The following is a 12,355-nucleotide window of genomic DNA, read 5'->3' on the forward strand; positions in this document are numbered from 1 at the left end:
TGATGCCAGTGAATGAGTAAAGGGAGAAATAAATGTACAGACTGAGACCTGCAGCTTGGTGAGGTGAGTAACACCTTTATCACAAAATCATGAGTTCTCTCTTCCACTTTGTAAATTCCTTGGGGTTAACTTATGTAATTTTTAAAAATTTTAGGAGTGAAATATGTATTATTAATCATATGTGAGGCTCTACATTTTCTGCTATTTATGGTTTATATTGTGTGGGATCTTACAGATCACAGCATCTTTTAAAAACATATGTGCTTTTTTTGGGGGTGGGAGATAAATCAAGGGGTGAAACTGAAGGTAATACATTCCCTTAAATCCATTAGGGAATGGTGAATACACTTGCATATATAAAATAACCACTGAGTACTTCCTAGATACCTAGCTCTGTTCCAGCTGCCTCTCACCAGTTCTCATTTAATTCTCCAATCCCATATTAAGAGATGAAGAAACTGAGGCACAGAATCACCTCATTAAGAAGCACATAAAGTATGGTGCCAGGATTTGAACCTAGACAATTTGACTGTAACGTCTACGCCCCTAATCATTCCCTTAGGTAGTCCTCAGGTTCTGTAATTATTATACCTGACTGCTTAAGACTCAGGTAACTCCCTTTTGGCCACTTCTAAGCCATTATTGTCAGATGTTATTAATAGTAAAGAGACGATATCAATGTTTAAAATGGCCATTCAATAAGAGGACTGAAAACACTGGCCCCTGGAAATTCCCAACCTCCACGTGACTCAGAAGTTACTCAACTCTTTCCCTAAACCCAGTGCTCCACCCAATGTAGCTAACTTTGTCGTCGCATAGCAACAGAACCTCGCCACACTGGAAACGGCGGTGGGGAGGGGGGATTTTCTCGACTGAGGATGCTGCTGCCCGGTGGCCGGCAAGGGCCCTATCGGTCTCAAACGTGAATTTTGGACCGACACAATCTCATATAGTGATTGTTCTGCTTCCTGTGTTGCGCCACAACAAATTTCCTTGGGCTACATTTTCCCTCAGATTTGAGTAAAAGATTTGAGGTCACGCTAAGGAGCCTGAATACTGAGGTACAGAAACGGTTTTTTGTTCACAACAAAAAAAAACCTAGCGACGGGACCGCCGAGTTTGCGGCAGCCAAAAAAGCTAGCGATGAGCTCAGCTAAAGTGCCGGGACTCTCGGATAGATTTCTAACATGTTTGAAATCTGGACCCCAACGCTGGAACCCAACGCTGGTTGGAACCCAACGCTGTTCTTTTGTGGTCCCTGGAACCAAAACGCTGGAACCCAACGCCGTTCTTTTGTGGTCTCTGCCTCTGGGGAGTCCACAAGCTGTAAATCTAACAAGCAGCCAGCCGTGCGGCTTTTGGCCGCGCCACGTCTGAGAAAAGCCTTTTCTGTGACGAGCGGGGAGAGGAGACTTGACTGGAGCCAGAGAATGGAGGCGGCGGGCTGGCGGGGGTTGGGGGAGGCACTTTCTGGCGCACTTCACAGACGCACAAAAACAAGGAAGCCCGAAGGGAAGGCGGTCGAAAATAAGGCAACAGAAGCCGCGAACGGAAGCGCGCCCCCCTCAGGATTGGTTTGACATTACGAAGCTCAGCCTCGCTCGCCCCGAAGACCTGAAGCGGATCACGGCCGCGCGCGCACTCCCGCTGCTCCCGGGCGCTGGGCGGAGAGAGCCGCGCGCACCGGTTAATTCTGCCAATCATGCGTCTCGGCCGCCCATCGTGTGGGCCAAGCCCCGCCCCAACCGCTCGCTGGCGGAGGCGCGCGCGCAGTCCCGCAGCTCTGAGTCGCTGAGTGAAGCGGCGCCTCGCGCGTCAGTCAATCTGGCCAATTGCGCGTCTTTTCCGCCTACCGCACGGCCCCGCCCCTGCCGCAGGATCGATTTACGGCCGCAGGTGCGCGCGCTTTTTTGCTCTCGCTGGGAATGGCGGAGGGGGGTACTCAGCTGAGGGGAAGGGGGAATCCCTGACACCTGGGCTTCCCCAGGAGTCGGCTGTGGAGTCGAGTTGAGCTCCCTTTCCGGGTCTGGGGAACTCAATCTCACCTTATGCCTGGGGTCTCCGGGGAACTAGTGGGCTTTCTGCAATGGGGGGAAGGAGGGGACGACTCCCGCCCCTGGTTTGCCCCTCAAAAGTTGATGCCTTTGTCGGAGGAAGCAATTTCAGTCCTCTCTCCTTTTCAGTCCTTATTTGCTGCTTAAACTAAAAGGCTACAGACGGGCGTAAATGCATCTCCGCTGTGTTTCTTATGCCTCGGGCCGGCAGGGTAACGGGTTCTAGTCACAGCTTGTAGAGTTCAGGATGGGTGACATTCAGGTCCTATTGTTTTTGAGTCAAGGTTTCGGCTATATCTTCTTGAATTATGAAGCTGTCATAATAAAGAATTCCTGATTATCTAAAGCTGTTATTCTTCCCTCCTTCCAAGGCAGAATTTGAATATATTTTGGTGGATGAGACGAAAACAAGGAGAGTCTTGTGACTATGAGATACTAGCTGGTTGATGTGTCATGAAAAACTTAGTGGTCCCTATGTGGGAAGGTAAATGGAAAACTGCAAAAAGAGCAAGAATGAATTACAAAGTGAAATTAGAAGAAATATCTGGCTTACTTGTGGATGCTTTGTACACCAATAAAATATATTATTTGATAAAAGTCGACTATAGAGAGGTGTGGTTAATTTGATTCTTATTTTATAATTTTTCTTTTTTAGAGAAAAACCAAGATTTCACTTTCAAGATGGAAAGTCCGTCAGACTCAGCTGTGGTTTTACCTAGCACTCCTCAGGCCTCTGCGAATCCATCATCTCCCTATACAAATAGTTCACGAAAACAAGTATGAAAATCTTTGTTCTTCCAGTGGATCCATTCTGTGTTTCTAAGTATTGTGGCAGTGGTGGTTTAAATTCTACGGAAGGTTGTTAATTAACATAATGTATAGCATAAATAAGTAGACATTTTATTAAGTAATTTTGTTTTTCTTCTAAGGTGACATATATGACACCCACCAGCCCCCTTCCATATTTTCCTCTTGAATCAATTCATTTCAGTTTCAGATTAGGTTATTACAATACTCCAAATGGAGAAAGTTTGAATCTGTGCAATATTATTATGAAGGTCTTTAGTGGCAGAGTCTAGGTCTTTTCCTTACTCTGTAATTCTGAAGCACCTGGAGTACTATCAGGCATGTGCTTGTTACTGAACAAATGTTCCTTGATTACTGGGATAAACCTCTCAACACTTAGAAAGGTGTTGATCTTGCTGAAGTAAAAAGGAAATAAAACAAATGGAGCTTCCTGAAATTAAAGCCATTTTGTGATGCCTTCTTTAGATGTGGAGTCAGAAAGCCATCTAGTGGTGTCTAGCATAGAAATGGAAGGCCTTTATTTCTGGTGATTTATTGACATGAAGAATGTTTTTCTTGATTCACATTTTTAATGTTTTGTGCTCTTTACAGCCTATGAGTGCAACACTTAGAGAAAGATTAAGGAAAACAAGATTTTCATTTAATTCCCGTTACAATGTGGTGAAACGTCTTAAAGTAGAGAGTGAAGAAAATGATCAGACCTTTTCAGAGAAACCAGCATCTTCCACAGAGGAAAACTGTTTGGAATTTCAAGAAAGTTTTAAACACATAGACGGTGAATTTGAAGAAAATACAAATTTGAAAAATACTTTGAAGAATCTCAATGTCTGTGAATCTCAGTCACTTGATTCTGGATCATGCAGTGCTCTCCAAAATGAGTTTGTGAATGAGAAGCTTCCTAAACAAAGATTAAACGATGAAAAAGCCAAATTGGTGAAGCAGGTTCAGGAGAAAGAAGACCTTCTTCGGAGGCTAAAACTAGTCAAAATGTATAGATCAAAGGTGAGAAGAATTTCAGGACCATTGCATAATTTTTATTTTTACATAAATTGCAGGAAAGTAATTTCAAAAATAGAAAATAAGGTTTTTTGGGTTTTTTTTAACCATAATAAGCCATAAGCCAAATATTCAGAAACCTGGCTTCCAACAACTTTAATTCAACTCCAGATTTAGAGTAGAAAAGGCCCTTAAACACCAGGTAAAACTTTTTAAGAATCTCAGCTCTTATTTAATATGCAGTTAAACTTTTCTCTCTAGTTTCTAGCCCACAGCAATATTAGAAGTATTAAATGTTAGATGCAAGTACAACAGGAACAGAAGTGAAAGCTGACAGTGAATTAGTAAAACTAAAAATGGGCTGTAGAGTACAATAAAAGGTATTTTTAGTAATGATCTTGTGTCTCCCCCAAATAATTAATGTGATTCAGCCATTTTATTTGAGAAAAAAAATATATATATATTATATTTTAGATTTCAACCCATATAGGTTGAATTAAATAGAACTTGGGTACTTGGAAGGAGAATAACCTTTATTACCTGGAAAATTCATATATATGCAGTAGCTCATTTTCCCTGAATTATGTGGAATAAGTGATGGGATAGTGTATCTCATTTGTTCTCTTGAAATTTTAGGGTTTTTAAAAAATAAAATTTAGGAGTATTGAATGTTGAAAAAATATATTTTATTTATTTATTCTTTATTTTTTTAGAGACATGGTCTCTGTTGCCCAGCCTGGAGGGCAGTGGTGCAGTCATAGCTTACTGCAGCCTTGAACTCCTGGGCTCAAGTGATCCTCCCAACTCAGCCTCCCTAGTAGCTGGGACTACAGACATGTGCCATCACACCTGGCTAATTTTTTAAAATTATTTTTTGTAGACATAGAGTCTTGCTATTTTGCACAGTGTAGTCTTGAACTCCTGGGCTCGAGCAGTCCTCCCACCTTGGCCTCCTAAGGTGCTGGGATCACAGGTGTGAGCCACCACGCCCAGCCTAAAAAAATATTTTTAACTTGAATATTGTAATTTTAAAGAGCAGTTTTAGGTTCATAGCAACATTTAGTGGAAAGCATAGTGTCATTTTTAAAAAAGTACAGTTGTAATACAGTAGATTTTTCCCTGTATTATTCTTGACATAGTTTTGGCCCTATTTAATGATTTGATTTTTCCCTTATAAGGATGGCCCAGAGCTTAAGCCAACAAAATAGCCATAGAACTCAAGTTGAGTGACATTGTAACCATTCTACATATGACCATCCTACTTTTTCCTAGATGGAAGTCCCATTCATCCCTGTGTATGTTGGCCTTTAAACCTGCACATCCACTAATTTAACAACTTTAATTAAGTTGAACTAGCATGACTAGTTATTGACATACATATGGTTTTTTTTTTCTGTTTCAGAATGATCTGTCTCAGTTACAGTTGTTAATAAAGAAGTGGAGAAGCTGTAGCCAGCTGTTGCTTTATGAGTTGCGGTCAGCTGTGTCTGAAGAGAACAAGAAACTAAGCCTTACTCAATTGATAGACCACTATGGGTTAGATGATAAATTGCTACACTATAACAGAAGTGAAGAAGAATTTATAGATGTTTAATTCCTGATTTTTGCTCCAGAATATCTTTGAGAATGACAACTTAATTAAAAGACACTTAGGCACTTTTTTTTTTTTTTGAGACTAAGTCTCGCTCTTGTCACCCAGGCTGGAGTGCGATGGTGCGATCTTGACTCACTGCAACCTCTCCCTCTCGGGTTCCAGCAATTCTTCTGCCTCAGCCTCCCGAGTAGCTGAGATTACAGGCGCCCGCCACCATGCCCAGCTAATTTTTGCATTTTTAGTAGAGGCTGGATTTCACCACGTTGGCCCGGCTGGTCTCGAACTTATGACCTCAGTTGATCCACCGCCTAGGCCTCCCAAAACCATTAGGGCTCAGAGGAAGGTATCTCGATGAATATCAATTATGGGCACTTTAATATATAAATTATAAACTAAGTTCTAAAAGGAAAATTAGTATTTTGGATAGATTTGTCAAAGAAAACTTGACATTTAAATCATGTTTAAAAAGTCATTTGGGCAGTTCTGGAAACTAGTTTTAATACATTTGTTTTGTTTTTTATGACAAAAAGTTTTATTTTAAATGTTAAAAATTGTCCAATCTGGTGAATGTCTAAACCCTGAAGTTTAAAAATTTGTCTCTCTCCTAAGTTCATGCACCTTGTTTCCATCCATTTACCACATATTTCCATCTGATAATCTAGCAGGTAATTAAACTCATATGTCCAAAACCATATTCTTCCCTGTCTCTTCAAATTTGTTTCTCATATTCATCATTTAGTGAAACAACCATCTATTTCTTCTTCTTCTTTTTTTTTTTTGAGACAGAGTTTCGCTCTTGTTGCCCAGGCTGGAGTGCAATGGCACAGTCTCGGCTCACTGCAACTTCCACCTCCGGGGTTCAAGCGATTCTACTGCCTCAGCCTCCCGAGTAGCTGGGATTACAGGCATGAGCCACCACCCTGGCTAATTTTGTATTTTTAGTAGAGACGGGGTTTCTCCATGTTGGTTAGGCTGGTCTTGAACTCCCGACCTCAGGTGATCTGCCTGCCTCGGCCTCCCAAAGTGCTGGGATTACAGGCGTGAGCCACCGCACCCAGCTAAACCATCTATTTCTTATAAAACTACATTTCCTTATCTCCCACCCACATGAAGGTATCATATAAGGTTCTTCGCATTTGTTTGCCTTTCTAGCTTCATCTCTGAAATGGGTTAAATTTAGATTGTTTATTCTATTTATGAACCCACCTCCACAGGGTTGGGTTTCTGCTGCCAAGTTATACAGTTGTACCTATCATTTTGGCCATATATGGAGATAGGACCCAAACTGGGCCAGTCTCTGAAAATTTGGAATTTAGCTCAGGAAAAGAAAGCCCATCTCTTTTTGTGACTGCGGCTGTTGTATATATACCTGGAAGCAGCAGAGCTGACATGCTTAAGGGCAGTGAGTGTGCTTACCGAGAAAGGCAGAGGTGATAGGAGAGAATTTTATGGATTAGTGGCTTCCTGGTTTTAGTTGCTACTCATTCTTAAGAGCTTTCTGGATTTCTGCTTTTGGGTCCTTTTAAGTGTTAAAACAGCTTTACTTAGCTTTTTCAAAAGCCCTTCCCTACTAGTTTAGCACTCCTCTGAACCCCCCTCAAGTACATCCCACTTTCAGTCCAGTCCCTCCACATAATCTAACCAGTGTTGAATGTTTGGCACAGCAGGAGACGCCAGGGCCGTGCTTTTGTGTCCATTCTAATTGTTAGTGCCATGCCAGTAAACTCTTACCCTGCCCACATACACAAATTCCTGTGGCGTTGGCCTTTGTGAATCTGAGGAGACTGGCCCAGACCTCATATGAGCCGCCTCTGGCACTGGGATTCCTAGATGGGCACCCCTGTGGACTTCTACTGTTCTAGTGCTTACCAGCCAGCCTCTTATCACTGCTTGCTGCCAACCAGGGGCCTAAATGTGGCAGGGGAAATGTTGCCCCTTGTGGTGGTGCTGGCATTTTGGTAGGTCATTATGGTACTTCTCCAGATCTCAGAGGCTGCAGCTGCCCCCTGCTGACAGGCATATCACCTGGAGCCACCCATATATATCCACTTGTGGGAAATACAGCATCAGTGAGACTCTGGTTCTGGGAAAGCTTAGGGGCATGGTAATGGGGATTTCCAAGGCATTGACTGGGTGCTGAGGTTCCAACAGCACAGCAGCTGCTCTGTTGAATTTAATGGGATGCATTTATTAAAAACCACTGACTATGAGAGCTTTACTTATAAAAATGAGAGCTAATACAACATAGCACTTGTTTTTAATTTTAAAAAACTAGAATATTCCAGTTTTAAAGAAGAAGAAATATAAGATAGTTATTTCAAAATTAAGTGGTTATTTAAAACTCAAATGGCAGAGCCAAGATTTGAAGCCCAGGAATAGATCCTATTATTTTAATTCCTATGCATAAAGCCATACTGTTTCTGATCCAGTTAATTATATCACTAGTTGATAATATAAATAATATATTAAAGGACTATAAAATATGAATATATTTGGTGTTCAGCAGAAGCTGAGGAGTCAATGAACAGTATTAAGAGAGGAGTTAGTGTGCATGACCCACGTGTCCTTCCAAAGCCCCAAAACCAGAAGGTATCTCCCGTTGAAAGGGCTTCTGGAATATGGTTTGATGGCAAGAGGTGCCCACTAAGCCCCACTCCATCCATGCCTCAAAGTAAGGCAGTCAAGCAAGGAGCATTGCCAGAGTCAACAAAGGTTGATGACTAAGAAATAGAAATGATGCCGGCTGCTTTGTTAAGACCTGGGAATCCACAGAGCATTATCTAGTGAAATTTGTGGCACTGACTACTAGCAAATGGAGTCTCCAGACAGCTAACTTAGGTGAAAATGGAGTTTGTGTCACCAGAAAAGATTGTAAAAAAAATCAAGTCTAGTACATCTATGGTTGACTCAAACCAACAGGACAGAGAACTGGCAATACCATCTTAAGTATAAAGTATTTGCACCCCTACCCTAGGGTCTATCCCCACAACTCTCATCTCAGGGATAATTTTGAAGGACCCCAGATGTAGGAAATGGTACCCATGGGCACTTCCCTACTGAATAAGCCAAACTGACTACTTCATGAGTCCGTCTAGTACAAAGGAGGGGAATCATCAAAATGTTGGTCCTATCATTTCCCTTACCATCCCCATCCAGCACAGATCACTATGTGGGTGATCAATTACATCTTCTAAAGATTTTTTTTTTTCTAAACAGAAGATTTTATAATAGCTCTCTTGCTTTATCTATATCAGTGTATATTGGATATGGTACTGAGGATTAAACAACGTTGAGTTCATAAATTGCAGAACAGTGAGACAGTGACATCACTTGGAGATTGTGGTCCATGATCCCTGTGGACAGCAGTCCACAGGTTATGGTAGGGCAAAGCAGTTTTCTGGCCAATTATTCATCTCATTATATAATTATCACCATCTAAAAGTGATAAACTACTTCATGGAAATAAGAAAGTATTTTTCTGTTTGTTAAACCCTATTGGGTAGAGCACAAAATTGAATTTTCTATTACAACATAAAAGAAATGTAGATTATGTCTCTAAAATATGTTGTAATTTTTTTTTGAGATGGAGTCTCGCTCTGTTGCCCAGGCTGGAGTGCGGTGGCGCAGTCTCAGCTCACTGCAACCTCCACCTCCCGGGTTCATGCCATTCTCCTGCCTCAGCCTCCCCAGTAGCTGGGACTACAGGTGCCTGCCACCACACCCGGCTAATTTATTTTTATTTTTATTTTTTATTTTTAGTAGAGACGGGGTTTCACCATGTTAGCCAAGATGGTCTCGATCTCCTGACCTCGTGATCCACATGCCTCGGCCTCCCAAAGTGCTGGGATTACAGGCGTGAGCCACCGCGTCCGGCCAAAATATGTTGTAATTTACAAATGATACAACGCTTGGAAAAAGCTAACAATTTATCTTGTTCTCATTGGTGAAGCAGAGAATAATCTAAATACTCTCGTAATTTTTTTATGATTATGAAAGAAATGCTTTACTGAAGAAAATGAGAAACAGAAGAGCATAAAGATAAAAATTATCCATAATCTCATAACTTTTCTGACAGTTTTATAAAATTAGAAATGCTAGTTTGGCAAAGAATTTCTTTTTAAGACTTTCTATACCATAACTATGAAAATATCTTTGATCCAACTCAGATTAAATGAGTAAAATCTTAAATACTTTCTGACTTCAAGTCTTGTTTAGTCTTGAATAAAAACAGCAATTCATGATACTTTACACATTTATTCATGCAGGACAAAAATGTGTATACAATTAAGGCTAAAATTAAACAATTTTTTATCTAAAACATGCAACTCAGAGGACATGCTACTTCAATTTCCCAGTAAGAAAGAAAAGGAAATCATTTTACTCAAATGAAATGATTTTTTAAATGATTGATTTCGCCTTGTGTTTTCCTGCCAGCGTTTTTACATTTGAACAAGAGCAGGAAATGTTTTCATTCTTAATCTTTCAACTTCAGTCTGCAGTACTGAAATCTGTTCAGCTTGTTGTTTTGAAATATTTGTTAACTTCTGCTGTTGCATCATGTTTTCATACCGTTCTTTGACAATCTTTTCACAAGTCAGTTTAGACCCTATCCCAAAAATGAAGAAAGGAATTCGATTATTTATCAATACTTTCAAATGCAGAAGCAGCACTGAGAATCATACATGTGGAAGAAATGCTGGTAGCAAAAAGGCATATGCACTTGTATGTTTATGGCAGCACTATCACAAAAGCAGACATGGAGTCACCCTAGGTGCCCCATCAGCAGTGGACTGGATAAAGAAAATGTGGTACATATACACCATGGGACACTACACAGCCATAAAAAAAAGAATGAAATAATGTCCTTTGCAGCAACATGGATGTAGCTGGAGGCCATTATCCTAAGCAAATTAACACAGGAACAGAAAACCAAATACCACATGTTCTCACTTATAAATGGGAGCTAAACAGTGGGTACTCATGCACATAAAGATGGTAACAGGAAACACTTGGAGGCCAGGTGTGGTGGCTCACACCTGTAATCCCAGCACTTGGGTTAGCTGAGGTGGGTGGATCACTTGAGCTCAGGAGTTCGAGGCCAGCCTGGCCAACATGGCAAAACCCACTCTCTACAAAAAATACAAAAATTAGCTGGGCATGGTGGTTCCCGCCTGTGGTCCCAGGCACTTGAGGGGGCCGAGGTGGGAGGATCACTTGAGCCCAGGAGGTGGAGGTTGCATTGAGCCAAGATCATGCCACTGCACTCCAGCTTGGGCAACAGAGGGACACCCTGTCTCCAAAAAAAAAAAAAAAGAAAAGAAACACTGGGGACTACTAGAGGGAGGAGGCAGGGAGGGAGGAAGGGCTGAAAAATTATTGGGTACTATGCTCAGTACCTGTGTGATGGAATCATTCCATACCCCAAACCTCCGCATCACACAATATACCCAAGTAACAAACTTGTACATGTACTCCCTGAATCTAAAATAAAAGTTGAAATTATTTTAAACAATGTATTTTTAAAGAAATGCTGATAGCTTTTTAACTATTGTATACATTTTAGGATTACTGATTACTTTTAAAGAAACCTATAGTTGGTTAAAGAAAAAAAAGCATGCTTACCCATTGCATTACAGATGTCTTTTCTCTCTGAGACAGCTACCAACTCCTCTCGTAGATTGCAGCTTAGGGTATAATTTGCTATATCTTTTTGATTGCTGAACTTTCCAAGTTTTTTGAGTAGTTTCTTGCAGTTTTCTACATTCTTTTTGTGGGTCTGAAATTTTTGTTCCCATGACACCCCACAAAATTAATTTTGAAAAATGTAATTTATCCTATAAAGACATTATTCTTATATTTTAAATACATTATCATCATTAAGATAACATCTTACCACCATATCTGTAGTGCCTGGCATAGTAGACACTCGAGTTATTTGTTGAAAGGTAGAATGGTATGTTAATAACAAATTTTAGAAAAAACATTTTGTATATTCTTAAACTGAGAGAATATTTTAAAAGCTTGAGATTGCTTTGTTTCTAATATATGCTACATAATAAAAACTGACCATTTTTATTCAGTGATGATTAAATAAAACCTTTCCAATGCCAAGGAAAGACTACCAACACTCCTATTACATAAATCCTAACCTAATGTAAAATAGAAAATCCACTTACACTCAGATATGTCCCCAGAGGTTAATTCTAGTATTAAAGGAAGTGCTTAATTTTATTTCATTGGTTACGGTTGCAAAGACACTACTTAGGGACTTTTAATTACCTCATGAATACTAGTAAATAACCAAGATTTTATTAGGGTCTAGGTAAATTCATGATTTGAAACACTATTACTTTGCTGAAATGATTTACAACTGTTAGGATATAATAACCAATGTCTTTGAGACTTACCTTATCTAAAACAGCAATGGTTTGTTCCATTATTCCAATCTGAATACTAATCAGAGCCTCATAGTTTGGTTCATTTAGGTACTTTGAGATTTAAAAAAAAACATGTAAGGATATTTTTCTCTCTCTCAATAGATAACTTTATAAAGGTTGTTTTAGCTTTGAAAGTTACTGTTTTTCATAACAAATATCTATGTAAGTTAAGATTGATTTGGCTTGGCCAGGCGTGGTGGCGTATGCTTGTAATCCCAGCACTTTGGGAGGCTGAGGCAGGTGGATCACCTGAGGTCAGGAGTTCAAGACCAGCCTGACTAACATGGTAAAACCTTGTCTCTACTAAAAAATACAAAAAATTAGTCGGGCATGGTGGCACATGCCTGTAATCCCAGCTGCTCGGGAGGGTGAGGCAGGAGAATTGCTTGAACCCAGGAGGTGGAAGTTGCAGTGAGCGGATATCACACCATTGCACTCCACCTGGGCAAAAAGAGCAAAACCCCATC

General features: G+C 40.4%; 2 protein-coding genes across 20 annotated transcripts in view; one reads left to right on the forward strand and one right to left on the reverse strand.

Annotated features, from left to right (window-relative positions):
- The first annotated feature begins 1,685 nt into the window (after positions 1 to 1,685).
- SFR1 (SWI5 dependent homologous recombination repair protein 1) lies at positions 1,686 to 6,143 on the forward strand. Of its 6 annotated transcripts, none has more exons than XM_063727738.1 (5): positions 1,914 to 2,222; positions 2,430 to 2,538; positions 2,710 to 2,831; positions 3,453 to 3,863; positions 5,260 to 6,143. In XM_063727738.1, exons 2-5 carry the CDS (start codon positions 2,508 to 2,510, stop codon positions 5,449 to 5,451), a joined length of 756 nt encoding a protein of 251 aa, XP_063583808.1. In that variant the 5' UTR covers positions 1,914 to 2,222; positions 2,430 to 2,507; the 3' UTR covers positions 5,452 to 6,143. The 6 variants fall into 6 exon arrangements, with proteins under 6 accessions (XP_002821175.1, XP_002821174.1, XP_063583808.1 ...); XM_054522812.2 differs by having other exon boundaries at positions 1,918 to 1,938; XM_002821129.5 differs by lacking the exons at positions 1,914 to 2,222; positions 2,430 to 2,538 and adding an exon at positions 1,686 to 1,896.
- Positions 6,144 to 9,689: 3,546 nt separating this feature from the next.
- Positions 9,690 to 12,355, reverse strand: part of CFAP43 (cilia and flagella associated protein 43) — a 140,204-nt gene continuing 137,538 nt past the window's right edge. For 13 of the 14 annotated variants that reach the window (XM_054522822.2, XM_054522821.2, XM_054522813.2 and 10 more), the window contains 3 exons: positions 11,859 to 11,939; positions 11,074 to 11,227; positions 9,690 to 10,057 (listed from right to left, as the gene is read on the reverse strand). In XM_054522822.2, the coding sequence (XP_054378797.2) occupies positions 9,891 to 10,057; positions 11,074 to 11,227; positions 11,859 to 11,939 (402 nt within the window). In that variant the 3' untranslated portion in view covers positions 9,690 to 9,890. Of the gene's footprint in view, positions 10,058 to 11,073; positions 11,286 to 11,858; positions 11,940 to 12,355 lie in introns of those variants that run through there. The other variant, XM_054522816.2, reaches the window with a different exon arrangement.

The sequence above is a fragment of the Pongo abelii genome, chromosome 8 (assembly GCF_028885655.2).
Source record: "Pongo abelii isolate AG06213 chromosome 8, NHGRI_mPonAbe1-v2.0_pri, whole genome shotgun sequence".
NCBI classification, from domain to species: Eukaryota; Metazoa; Chordata; class Mammalia; order Primates; family Hominidae; genus Pongo; species Pongo abelii.